General features: G+C 39.4%; 1 protein-coding gene across 3 annotated transcripts; it reads left to right on the forward strand.

The window, feature by feature from the left end:
* The first annotated feature begins 530 nt into the window (after positions 1–530).
* PPP2R3C (protein phosphatase 2 regulatory subunit B'', gamma) lies at positions 531–13049 on the forward strand. 3 transcript variants are annotated; one of them, XM_014941751.1, is made up of 12 exons: positions 531–658; positions 1749–1853; positions 2438–2550; positions 3349–3446; positions 4822–4892; positions 5603–5735; positions 6884–6939; positions 7013–7088; positions 7749–7885; positions 9545–9682; positions 12012–12071; positions 12772–13049. In XM_014941751.1, exons 1-12 carry the CDS (start codon positions 566–568, stop codon positions 12958–12960), a joined length of 1269 nt encoding a protein of 422 aa, XP_014797237.1. In that variant the 5' UTR covers positions 531–565; the 3' UTR covers positions 12961–13049. The 3 variants fall into 3 exon arrangements, with proteins under 3 accessions (XP_014797237.1, XP_014797235.1, XP_014797236.1); XM_014941749.1 differs by lacking the exon at positions 7013–7088 and adding an exon at positions 7282–7348 and having other exon boundaries at positions 537–658; XM_014941750.1 differs by lacking the exons at positions 4822–4892; positions 5603–5735 and having other exon boundaries at positions 537–658.
* Positions 13050–13785: the final 736 nt, after the last annotated feature.

Genomic DNA, 13785 nt, shown 5'->3' on the forward strand with positions numbered 1-13785 from the left:
AGGAGCCGTGTGGTGCTGCGGGGGCCGGCTGGGCTGTAGCACGGCCCCCTGTGAGAGCTTTGGCTGGGAACCCCCTTATTTGCAAGGGACCCCTCAGAGAGCTCTGTGGGGGCACACAGTGATACCCCTCAGCTAACGCCACAGCGCCGGAGGTGGGTTTTGTGCTGCTGCTTGCTGTAAGCAGCAGCTTAAACCATGTAAAACAAGAAGGCTGCTGCTTTGTCAGGCATTAGCATGTGGCTCTTATAGTCACGTACCCCACGGAGAATCAGGTGTGTGCAGTTACTGGAAGAGATGCTTTGCAGATCCTCAAATAGAATATCTGTGTGAAATAGAATATCTGTGTGATACATTCGATGTATCTGTTATGTAATTTACATGGTAGGCCTGTACTCCATTCATTTACACCTAATATTTGTGTAACTAAACAGCACACTTGTATAAGCCTCAGTGTTAACTCCTATTTTCAAGCTCCTCATTAAATTAAAACTCTGGACTACAACAAGAAAATTCTTTTCTGTGTTAATCAGCCAAAAAGAGCGAACAAGAGCTGAAAGATGAAGAAATGGAATTGTTCACAAAATATTACATGGAATGGAAAGGAGGAAGAAAAAGTGACAATGTGTCATACACAAACATACCACGATTTTACTACAGGGTAAGTGAGGTATCCAGATAGACTTCAGAAAGAAGTTCCTGTGTTGTAAAGAAAGTTGGGCTTATTCAAAGGGACCCTTCAACTTCAGAAGCTTAAGTACATGGAAATCTGAATTATGTGGATTGCAAAGTATATTTTTTTGTTTTGTATAATTGTGGATTTTAAGAATTTCAAATAATTACTAAGCGTCTCATCAAAGGCTATGAAATAGTTTGTTAATTAGGTAGTGGGGTTGGCTGTTTAGTAAAGATAGGAAGTCCTCTTCCTCTTTCAGAGAAACTTCTTGTTTTAACTAAATTTTGACATACAGGTGTTATAAGTATGTATCTTCCTGTTTCTGTTTAGACACAATGGGATGCTGCTTTATGAAAATGGTGGGTCATTAGTCTTGCAGACTAAAGATAGGTCTGTTGCTTGCATCATCCAGCAGAAATGCTTGATCCAGCAACTTATGTGTGAGATGATTCAGATTGAGATGGGGGAGTTAGACATCTTGATATTGCTGGCCCTTGTCAACTTGACCACTCAGCTGCTGTCTAACTGTGCATGGTCCCATATTCCTTAGGATCATGAGTTTCTGCCAATTAAGTTTTCAAGCTTCCTTTGATGATTACATATGCAACCATCGGAGTTCTGGTAGTGCTGTGCGGTTTTGCAGGTAAACATTGACAGAACTTCCATACTGAGTGTTCTTCTATCTGTTTTGTTGGCCAAAACAAGTCTAGTGACATTCACACAAACACAGCAGTAAATGTCGTTTATGTGTGAGCCTTCCTGTCTTGCAGCTGTGGGAAAGTGCTTACACTGGATGGGTTATCAGGTATGAGATAGGTCTCTGTCTCTCATCTTAAAGATTAAATAAATATTTCAATGTTGAAATAGTTTGAAACAGCATGCAAGTGATATCCCTGCAGAAGAAGCCAGTACTGTGCAGCATTCTGGTACATAGGTCATTATTTTCTGTCAAGTAAACAAGTAAACAGCTTCATCAGAGTGTGTGAGTCAGGACTACCTAAGAGTACGTGCTAAATGTGTAGTTTTTGAATGGCACCACAATGTACAGAAAATTTAAACGCCACAATGTTTCTAGCTGCCAGCTGAAGATGAAGTCCTGCTTCAGAAATTAAGAGAAGAATCTAGAGCAGTCTTTCTGCAAAGAAAAAGTAGAGAGCTGTTGGATAATGAAGAGTTGCAGGTAAGAAAATACTTTGTTTCACTAATGACTTCAGACAAGACTTCCCCTTTCTGCAGAGTTTGATTATCTCCTGTCTGTCCACAGAATCTTGTGGTAAGGTGCTTTGTAGTTGGGCATGTTGGCTGGTTGTGACACACTAGCTAAAGCTGAAGTGCTGCGTAGTCTTGGGCTGGTAATGGCAGTGTAAAGCTTCCTCATTATGAAGTATATGAGGGCTTCTGGTTTTCCAGCATATTCCAACAATTGCTGTAGTTGACCCAGGAGAAGAAAGAAGTTCTCTTTATGTATCACTGAGAGAGACTCTAAAGATGGCTGAGTTTAGTGTGGTGCAAAGACAAAAAAGATATGACCCTAGAAATCATATGAGAGAGAGAGTTTGTGTGTGTGTGTGTGTTTAACACCAGTTTAGAGCAGTGGAAGTATTGCTTGTTTGCTTTTCTGGTTGAAGTGATGGTGTGTACTGAGTAAGTGAGATCACCCTGTGGCAGAACCCCATTTTTGCTGCATTTCATATATGCTCTGTCTTAAACATGTTGACGTCTCTGGAGAGAGATTTTCTTAACCAAATCTAAATGTCTTCTAAGAATCTATGGTTTCTACTGGACAAACATCAGACATCACCAATGATTGGGGAAGAAGCAATGATCAACTACGAGAACTTCTTGAAAGTTGGTGAAAAAGCTGGACCTAAATGCAAGTAAGACTTTGTTCTTGCATAAACTTACTTTGGCTAAACCTAAGTGCTGCTGTAACTCCCAGTTGCTAAAATAGATGGAACCAGTTCAACGGTGAGATAAAATCATATTCATGTAGTTATTGATGAGCTAGTTGCTTTGCATCCCTGCAAAGGTGTATTGCCCTCCATCTCTGAGGGAGCTTCTGATAGAGTCTGCAAGAGGGGTACTGCATCCTTTCAAAGAGGAAATTCTCATCAGCATGAGCATTTTTATATGAATTCCCAGTAAACAGCATGTTTTATATTTGAAGAGGAAATCGTGTCTCTGGTGATATTGGCCAATCTTCCCTAATATCTTCTGATGGAAATTTTTGTCCCAGATGTTCTACGTACAGCACACAGTGAATATTCCTTCTGTAGACTTATGTTGTGCATGCAGCTTTGTGATTGAGTGTTGGGCAGAAGCAGATTAGTTTTCAGTACTGGCAGTTCCTTTTATGTGCATATTGTTGTAGAAGACTGGAAGCTATGGAATATATTGTACTAAAGAGAAATTAAATTGAATGAAAGCTGTTAAAACTCCCACATCACCGAAGACTCTCATGAGCAGCAGAGGCAGATGCTTTTGGTTGAGTTTACTATTGTTACTTGGGAGGAACCCACTTGATGGGTATCGTGTAGCAAATTAACATCTTTATAACAATATAGAATGTGTTCAACAGTATTTTACATTGTCTGTAGGTTTTGGATGCTGTAACTGGATCTATCAGTGCAGTGCAATCAGATGCATAGAAGTCGTTTTGTGCTTATGTTTTACAGGCAGTTCTTCACAGCCAAGATCTTTGCCAAATTACTCCATAATGATCCTTATGGAAGGATATCTATCATGCAGTTTTTCAATTATGTCATGCGAAAAGGTTAGTTGATGCTTCTTCTGTGTTAATGATGTGCAGAGTGATGGGAGTAACAGGCCCATGTGCAGCAAACAGCAAACTCCAAAGCTGCAGGATGCTTCTTGTGAAGAAGTCTGTGAAAATTGTATGCATTTCAAAAAAGGCCTATGCAGATGGACACAACAGAGATTCTTTCAGAGCTCTTTATTTCATTTGCTTCACCCAGAAGTTTTAAGTCTTGTATTTATGGTAATACCTTTTTTCAAAAAAAAAAAAAAAAACAAAAAAAAACCACACACAAAAAAAAACCACCAAAAAACCAAACCGTCCAAAAAACCCAAACAAACTAGCCACATACAGACTAACAAAAATCTCCACCAAATCTAGAGACAGGAAGCCTTTTGGCCTTTCCCGTCTCAATCAGATTTCATTTTCAGACTCTGGCCAATGTGAGGTCCCACTGTTTGTTTGCAAGTCCCTCTGTGGTCAGTTGAGTAAGAATCCCACTTGAGTAAGGTGATCAAGTCTGTTGGCTTTGTCCAAACAAGTTAAGCCTAGTAAAAGTGTCTTGAGTTGCTACAAGGTGCACGATGCACTTACCTTTAAACTTCAGCCAACAAAGCAGCAGCCTCACTCTGTAACCTCTGTCATCCCAGGTCCACTTTGACGAGCGCTTACCTTAGAGATGGATGTTGGTGTGAAAGGCAGCTTGTATTTTGTAAGAGGAACTTTTAAGCTGTTTCTTCGTAACATGGAAGTTTAACATGGAGTGTGTGAATAATTGTTTTTGTGCCTAATCTGTAGTCCATCTCTGTTACTGTGTTTTAATAATGGCCTCATGCACATTGTCCCATGGACCGTCTGATTAATGCACCTTCTTGTAGCAAAAATAGACGCTGGCACTATTCTAATTCTTCTGTTGTAACTCAGAAGTGAGGGCAGGACCTTTGGCTGTAGCTGCAACATCTCATGCTGCACAAGGGGCTGCAGCAATCTGACAAGCAGTCTGTGTATGACATCCTACAGCTGTTTGTAACGCAGGGAAAATGTGCTGCTACATGTATCTGGGTCAGTGAGAGAGAACAAATCCATGTGATTCCGTGTACCAAATAAAATGTGGTGTCTGCTCAGCTGTTTCTCACATCTGGTTCTTATGAGGCAGTCTTGGCCACAGCCTACCATACATCGTCCATGACTCTTACCAACTTCGAGATTGAAATGGCATTCCTAAGCAGGGCTGGTATGTACCATGGCTTTGCTTAAATCTCAGAAAAATGGGAAAACAGAGGCACTTAATGTCCAACAGTGCTTTGTGGCCTTTCAAATAACTACGAGTTTTGGTGAGGCCTCAAAAACCCCCTAGGTTTCTTGCATTGTAATTTTGGTTTCTGTTTTACAGTATGGCTTCATCAGACAAGAATAGGTCTCAGTTTATATGATGTGGCAGGACAGGGCTACCTCAGAGAATCAGTAAGTAAATTCTTGATTACCTTAATGTCTGCCTTTACTCAAATGACAGAGCATCAGCAAGGCTCCAATTTTCTTTCAGTCTTATCTCACAAAAGCTTATATCATAATCTAGATTTGGAGTGGGCACATTTGGATAACAAAATAGTACTCTCCATATTCTAGAGATTTGGTGCTGAGAGTGTTGCTAACCTTTTTTAACGTGTGGGTAATTCTCTGAAAAATAAATTGGAGATATCAAGGTTTCATGTCATTAGCACTTAACTAGATTTAGTAGGATATAGTAGAAATCACAAAAAAAAAAGGATGGCTAGAGTGGGCCTCAATGAATTATTCTCCTGTTCTAACAGTAGTTAATATTACAAGATAAATAAGAAGTTTCTAGTTACTACTGTATTTAAAAAAAAAATCTATTAAAGAGTATTTGAAAGAGGTACAGTTGAATGCCTTTATATTTACATGTATATGTCATCTCCTTTGTTAACATTCTGCTTTATTTGCAGAGTGTCTCAGTCATGGCATCACATGTGCATGTATATGACTTGGGATTTCTTGCTTGGACATCAAAGCTTTTTTCCCTGCTTTCATGCTCTTTCCTGCCTTGTTGCAGGACTGTCTTTTTAACAAAATATACTTTAAAGTCAGGGTGGAATATAGCAAACATGCAACAATAGTAGTATTTAAAGCTTGGGGTTTTTTTATTAATTCTGCAGGATTTAGAAAACTATATTTTGGAGCTCATCCCTACTTTGCCACAACTGGATGGTTTAGAAAAATCTTTTTACTCCTTCTATGTCTGCACAGCAGTTAGAAAGTTCTTCTTCTTTCTGGATCCTCTCAGAACAGGTAGATCCATGTTTTCAAAATTCTTAACATGTGGGAGCATTTTCACTTTTAAAACGTTTCCACTGAAGCTACTTGTGTTTTCAAAGTAATATGTAGTTGTCTTTGTAGGCTTTTGTTCAGCTATCTTGTATTTGAAGATTAATCTCTGCTGAAGACTGTGAGTGTTTATGTGGGTCTAATAATTTACTTCTACAGCTAATGAATTTCTATGAGATGCCCATCAGTTGTGGCACTATAGAGTTATCTCATAGAAACTGGCAGATAAGGTGTTATTTAATCATAACGCATCATTAGCAGTAGCTAATTTTATATGTGTTTAGGATGAATAGAAAACACAGTAACTAACAACAGAACTGCTTGGCAGAGCATCCACAGGGATGGAGAGGCTGAAGAATGCTTATTGTGATGTGGATGTGCTGCTTCTGGGATTTAATTTGCGTGCACCGTGTAAACTCATCAGAAAAGGTTTGCAGTTCTGGCTGCTAATCCTTGTTACGGATGTAGCTCCCTGGGACCACAGTTTGCTTTTTCATATGCCCTTGATTTAAGTCACAAATTGCATGTGTTCTCAAGATCTAGCTGTGCCACTCAAAGTCATCAGAGTTGTATGAGCAGCACCCTCTGGCAGAGGTAATTGCAAACACATGGAGAGGGTGTGTGTGAAGTTAAAAAGCCATTATTTTGCACAGCTGTTTGTGCAGTGTCTGCGCACAAGTCGGAGCTACACCAGCAGAAGTGTGTTCTGCCACTCTAGCTTTGTGTCACATCTGTAGTCTCTGAAGTGTAAAAATATCACATCGCTTAAGAGACTCTATTATTCCAACAAATGTGTGCTTTCTTTGCATTTTTTATGTTACATTTTGAGTTGATGTTGAACACTTGAATTATATTTAATTTAGTTTTCTGGCTTTTAAGACTTCAGGATAACTCCTGTTCTGCAACTGTCAGGCTAGTTTTATTCAGTTGTTTTAAACGCTACTTTAATTTCATCTCTTAAATTTCAGCCTTGGCTTTGTTTTTTAAAAAATACAGTATTTTTTTTCTGCTCAGAATGCTTCTTTGTTAAGTATAACCCCCTAAATGAGAACGGTCAAATGGGCGTGTTGGCTGGGCGACTGTTAAAATGTATTTTCCTTTTCTTGCTGCAGGGAAGATAAAGATACAGGATATTTTAGCTTGCAGCTTCCTGGATGACTTACTGGAGGTAAAGATCTCATAATATATGCTATTGTATTTTAATGTAGTCTTTCTGAATTCTAACTTTATGTTTCACTTAGTTAAGGGATGAAGAACTTTCTAAGGAAAGTCAGGAAACAAATTGGTTTTCTGCTCCTTCTGCATTAAGAGTTTATGGTAGGTTCCTTTTATATGTGAACGCTTCCCCCCCATCCCCACGCCTTTTCCCTCTCTTCTCTTCCTTGTATGACTCAGCCACATTCTTAGTGTTATTTTTCCTCTGGTTTTGTCTCTTTAAAACATCCTGATAACTTGTCTTTTCAACTCCTGTAGCCATCCTTTCAGTCTATCTTCCTGACTTTCTTTACAGTTTCAATTCTCCACTGTTGCTCTTTGCCATGGTTTTATCCTCTGTCATTTTGTGCTTGTTGCACAAGGTACAAGATTCCTCTGTAACCTTCTCTTCTGACTGTTCTATTCATGGTTTTGCATGGCCTTTACCTCTTTTTTTTCATGCTTATAGCAGATCCTTTTAAAATAATATGCTCTTAGCCTTCTGCTCTTTTCTCGGTATACACAGCCTTTACTTTTGAGCCATTAGCTTAGAGTAGAACTAATAACACCTCATTATGGGAATCCTGCTTCCCCCCCACCATGTGCTGTTCTCATTTATGGTGCTCTATGCATATTATTGTGGATCTAGCATATTCCCACTTAACTGCATTAACTTTATAGTGAAAATTAAACAAATGTTTTTAAAGTACTGGATTTTCTTTCTCTGTTGAAACAGTTCTTTGCTGATACAGGTGTATTTTGCCCTCTATATCTCCCCCCCAGGCCAGTACTTAAACCTTGATAAAGATCACAATGGCATGCTCAGCAAAGAAGAGCTGTCCCGGTATGGAACAGGGACTCTGACAAACATATTTTTGGACCGTGTGTTTCAGGAGTGCTTAACTTACGATGGTGAAATGGTAATCACATATTTTCACTTTGTTCACAATATAAAAACTTCGGCTTATTGAGACAGGAAATGTCTCATAATCAATATCTTTAAAATAAAGAGTAGCTTGAGGTGAAGTAACTTTTGTTCATCACTGTGCACACAAATGACCATGCAGCAGATTAGAAAATGAGTTTTTCTTAATGGCAAAGTGATTGCAGTGTGGCTTAAAGACAAGTTGCTTGTTTTGAAAAGCAGAGGTGATACAAAATCTGGACAGCCTAGGATAAAGCTTCTTGTAGATTCAATAATGTGAAGTGTGTGTTGAAAAAATGTATAGATGTAGCAAGGCTTTTTAGTGACATGTAATTCTTTAAAGAGAACCAAAGGCAAGTGGTACACTTGAGAGTAGTGCCAGTTAGCTAACGTGTCCATTGCTTCATTAAGACAACAGTGGGTTTTGTTGCAAGCTTTCCTTGGCTGTGAAAAATGGGAAGTCTAAATAAATTAGAGTTAAAATAAAAACTTATATTTATTTTGAAAGCTTTACTTAATGTATTGCTCCTCTTGTCTGCATTCAGATGACTGAACTCTAAAAGGGATGAATTGCAAATGCAGTGTACAGTCTTCTGCCGCATCAGCAGTTTTTTATAGAATCACAGAATCATTGAGGTCCAGAGAGACCCTCGTAGTTGCCCTTTTTTGGACTTGCTGCAGTGGGTCCATCTCTCTTCGGTATCGGGGAGACCAGACAGGACCCAGAACTCAGGTGTGCGTGCTGAGTAATGAGAAGGATCAGTTTCCTCCACTTACCATCAAAGCTCCTCTTCATGCAGCTCAGGATGCTGCCGCCTTCCCTGCAAGGGCCCCTGGCTGGCACGTGGTCAGTTTTGTTGCCCATGAGGACTCCTGGGTCTGTCTGTGCAAAGCTGCTTCCCGAGTAATCAGCTCCCAGCACGTGCTGGTGCATGGGCTTATTCTAACCCAGATGCAGGAGTTTGTATCCCTTCTGTTGGACTTGGACAATGCTCCTGTCGGCCCATTTTTCCAGCATGTCAAGGTCCCTCTGAAAGGCAGCAGAACTCCCTGGAGTTTGAGGTCAACAGGGTTATTGTATACACATGACTGAAGGATTTTTGTCCTTGTCACAACTATACCTTGATTGGGAAACTAATAATCAGTACTAATGGAAAAGAGAAGCATGATACATTTTTGTGAGGTCTACCAAACTTCTGCCACATGATTTATCAAACTACCTACTCTGGTCTAAGGTTTATATACTTTAATTGCCATGTAGTTCACCAGTTGGTAACGGTAGGCTTATTGCCACTGGATGTTTAATTCCTGGTAATGAGAACCTTTCATAAGGCTTTTCTTCACTGGTTGAGTATGTTCAGCAGTCTAAAGATGTATTAAACATTGTTTAAAAGTATATATCACACGTGTCATTTGGATTTGTGCTAGGAATCTTGTTTTACCTCTAAAATGCCAGGATTTCCTATCCTCAGCAGTTATTAAAAACTAACTTTTCTGTTCATGTCGGTGGTAGCAGCCATTTTCTATTTCATGTTGTCTTTTTCAGAAAATAGGCTGATCCCCTACAATGAAATAGCTGCCAATTATAAAGTTCCTGCTTGCAAAATCAATTTAGAAAGAAGACTGTAATAAACATGATTGTGTCTACTTTTAGGACTATAAAACCTACCTGGACTTTGTGCTTGCATTAGAAAACAGAAAGGAGCCTGCAGCTCTGCAATATATTTTCAAACTGCTTGATATAGAGAACAAAGGATACCTGAATGTCTTTTCCCTTAATTATTTCTTTAGGGTAAGTCTCTTTATACAGGTAGGCCATTTTCTGTGTTTATAGTGTTATAGCCTGTGTGCTTCTGCATGCAGATCTGCAGGAAATCACTTTAAATTGCCAGTACCCACTGGGAGGCTAGTAGCTACTTCTTAGAAGATTTAAAATATTAAAAAAAAAATTCCAAAACTTGGAAAGAATTCAAAAGGTATTTTCAGCGCTTTATCTGCAGTTGAAATTAACTGTTTTTTTTTTTTCTTTTAAATTGAAATTGTCTTAAAATTGCCTAATGATTACCTATTAAAATCTTCATGATGGTTCTAATTGGTTATTGACCGTGGTTTTAATTTCCACTATAATCCTGAAGTTCAGTAGAAGAAACAAAAATAATGAATTGCAGTGATGGGCCTGTACAGCTGTGGGGTTTTTCATTCAGTGTATTGATTGCAAAGAGCTTCTTGCATGTTTCATATTCTATATTTTTATCTGTTGCTCCCAAAATAGATGTAATATAAGTTTTTTTTTTTTAGTTACTATTAAAATTAACATAAGGCTTGTAAAGTCTTACTCCAAATTGTGCTTTGCGTGTGAATGGGTTTTTTGGTTTTCTTCTGGTTTGTGGTGAGTTTGGTTTGGGGAGAGGCAGATGTTCTGTCTTTTTTTTTTTTTTTAATAGATACCTGAGGTGCCTTGGGAAGGGAAATGCCATGCAGGAAAAAAGTATTTTTGTTGAGTTATGTGGGATGCTTTTTTTTCATGGGCAAGGTCCCTTCTGTGGTATCTATTCAGACAAGGGACAAGCACTTTGGTTTGTGCCTTGGGAAGGGAAATGCCATGCAGGAAAAGAGTATTTTTGCTGAGTTAGGTGGGATGCTTTTTTCATGGGCAAGGTCCCTTCTGTGATACCTATTCAGACAAGGGACAAGCACTTTGGTTTTCTTTATGTGGATCTTTGCATTATAACTGCCAAAATAAGGAGTGTCATTGTCCTTAGCCGTACCCTCAAGGTATGATGAACAGGTGTTGAGTTTGGTTTGGGGGGAGGCGGATGTTCTGTTTTGTCTTTTTTTTTTTTTTTTTTAAAGGAACAGAGCTCATTCAGCTCACTAAGTAAAACATTCAGGCCTGCTCAAGGCATAATCTTATATCCATATTATTTCTATATTGTAGCATGTTGAACATCAGCCTCGATAGCGACTACAACCATATCATTCTGTAAAAATAAGACCGATCTGGAAGACCTTTTCTAAAATGGAAAGGCTTTTTTTTTTTAAAAAAAAAAAAACTTGATAGTGACTACAACCAGATCATTTTGTAAAAATAAGACCTATCTGGAAGACCTTTTCTAAAACGGAAAGGCTTTTTTTTAATAAAAAACAACTCCCCATAGAAAACCCTTCTTTTTAGTTCCTTGACAACATCAAATAATGTAGTGTGGAGCAGGCCTTTGGAAGTCACTTTGCTGATACAGCTGTGCTGACGAGGCTCTGCCGTTTGTGCTAGTGAAACAATCCATTTTGTTCACAGCTGTTACTTTCAGGCAGAGGGTTGGTGCTGGAGCTGTTTAAATTTCCTTGACAACATCAAATAATGTAGTGTGGAGCAGGCCTTTGGAAGTCACTTTGCTGATACAGCTGTGCTGACGAGGCTCTGCTGTTTGTGCTAGTGAAACACTCCGCTTTGTTCATAGCTGTTACTTTGCGGCAGAGGGTTGGTGCTGGAGCTGTTTAAATAGCACTAGGTTAAAAGAACTAACAGTAGGAAATACTGTTTTGCTCAAAACGAGAAGTGCCCGTTTACAGCGTGAACAAGGAGAACGCTTCCACACGTGGACAAATGCTCAAATAGACAAACACATTGTCTCCCTCCCTCCCTCACACCAGAATACAGGTTCCACTTTCAAATTAATTGAAAGTGTGAGTATCCACATTGCTTTGTCTGTCTGCTGGTCAGTCTTTTCCCTTCTCTCTTTCCCTAGTCTATTTCACATTCTGCCAGAAAACCGAATCTTCTGGTTTGTGTGTCTTACTGTCTTTACAAAGACAGTGCTTTGAGTGCTGAGAAATAATATTCGAGTGTCTGCACATCCATCCCATGTGCTGTGTGCTCAAACGCTGGTCATGATGAAAGCTGGATTCCTGTCATGCTGACTAAGAGCTGTGAAGGTAGAGATGCCTATCACCAATTATGCCTTAACTCACCCACCTCACTTGGGGAGGAGAACTGAGTGCAAGCTGTACCACGAATGCTTTGTCATGGGGCAATACAACTTAAAATGCAGAAGCATTAAAAATTTTCATACAGTGTCAGTATAATACTGCACTACCTGTTCTAACTGTTCTTTTGTTTCTAGGCCATACAGGAACAAATGAAAATCCACGGCCAAGAACCAGTTTCTTTCCAGGATGTCAAGGTTAGTTTTACTGAATGGAGTACTGTGTGAAATATTGGAATAAGCCTTGCATAGTTTGCTTAGGTTATATTGTAGTTTCTAGGTTGCTGTATTTACTTGCAGTAGTAGTAGAGATGATCTGACTTGTCCTACTCGTGGGTTTGAACATGTTTTCTGTTCAGCAGTTGCCTGTAAGAAACGTGGTACGTGCTGTTCTAGTTACCTCCCTTATGACCAGACCATACCTGTTAAATACAGGTTGCTGTGCCTTGTGCTTGAAGATACTTGGGGTGTCTATTTTACCATTCAGGATCATCCCTTGGGGCAGGGGATTGGGACTGGTGACTATAAAAACCTGTCTAAAACTACTTTACATTTAGCAGTTTTAGTACTTAAAAAGAAAAAAAAAAGTACAAGAGCTTCTATAAATTTAGGTGATACAAGCGAACAGTTTCATGTTGCTACTTTGAGGTCAAAGCCTCCCCAGAAAAGTGAATTCTTATTTGAAATGTGGTTGCTGAGTACACTGCTGCCAGTTACTGTGCTTTGTATCTTAACTGGTTTGGGACTTAACAGCTCTTTTTGTCAATTGGTGTGGCTGGCACTTATTACCCAAAGATCATTCTGTATATGGTATAAAGTAGCCATTATTCTGCTCATTAATGTGTGTGGGGGTGTGTGTCCCCAATTTTTACTTTTGTTTGTTTGTTTGTTTTTTTAGGATGAAATCTTTGATATGGTAAAGCCTAAGGATCCTTACAAAATCTCCCTTCAAGACTTAATCAATAGCAGCCAAGGAGACACTGTTACCAGCATTCTCATTGACCTGAATGGGTTCTGGACGTACGAGAACAGAGAGGTCCTTGTGGCCAGCGATAACGACAGCGCTGCTGACGTTGACGATACGTGACTTTGAACAGGAGCAGGCTGTATCCGTAGAGATAGCTCAGTCCCATGCACCATTTTTTAAAAAAATAAATACTTTGGACTTTTCCACCATGTACCAAGTCCTATTCTTATTTGAGTACCCTGTTTTGGAACGTGAATTTATCCTGGAAGTAAGGATGTGGTTCTTGGCATCTTCAGTGCTGGCCCATATCTGCTCAGCTATCCCAGGCCTCCCACTGCATTCTCTGTGGCTTCCTCTGAAAAGAACACTTGAACCTTCTCTTCTAAAGGCAAAAGTCTTTAGTAAAAGGTAAAAAGCTTAGGCCTTTTTTTTCTATACATGTCTAACAGAAAGGATAAGTAAATAATTATTGGACTGACTGAATATGTACCTATTTCTTAAGAGTTTCGTTAGCAGAAAGAAAACTGCACTAGGCTTAGGTCTAGTTAAAACAAATCCAAAGGTGAGGCTTTCACCAGCATAACCTCCCGTGCAAGTATTTTATGTAATTTAGCTTAATTATAAAGCTGTGCTACAGCAGTAGTTAAAGCTGTAAAACTTTACAGTGAAACTGTAGAAATGTTTAACTTTCAGATAAAATTACGGGAGCTCCAGGCCAGAGGTGGTTGCAGTCCTGCACTAGTTATTGGCATGAGGAAGTGGTGAACACATCGAGCGCCTTCGCAAGGACTCCGTGAGCTTGTAAGGAAGAGTTTGGGGGTGGTTATGATATCTTGAATTTCAGGGCTGGGTGTGTGACTCCTTAGAAAACGGCACCCAGGCACACACTGCTGTGTGCAGGCATCATTTCAAACACCGAGCCCTTTTGAAGGAAAAGCCATAGCC

Source organism: Calidris pugnax, unplaced genomic scaffold (assembly GCF_001431845.1).
Source record: "Calidris pugnax isolate Ruff unplaced genomic scaffold, ASM143184v1 scaffold56, whole genome shotgun sequence".
Classification (NCBI taxonomy): Eukaryota; Metazoa; Chordata; class Aves; order Charadriiformes; family Scolopacidae; genus Calidris; species Calidris pugnax.

Bases quoted from the DNA above. Each gene is read 5' to 3' on its own strand.
- PPP2R3C (XM_014941751.1), top strand. From the start codon at position 566: ATGGAATTGTTCACAAAATATTACATGGAATGGAAAGGAGGAAGAAAA. The intron at 6,940-7,012 runs GTAAAGATCTCA...TGTTTCACTTAG, and splicing joins TCCTGGATGACTTACTGGAG to TTAAGGGATGAAGAACTTTC. The intron at 7,886-9,544 runs GTAATCACATAT...GTCTACTTTTAG, and splicing joins TAACTTACGATGGTGAAATG to GACTATAAAACCTACCTGGA.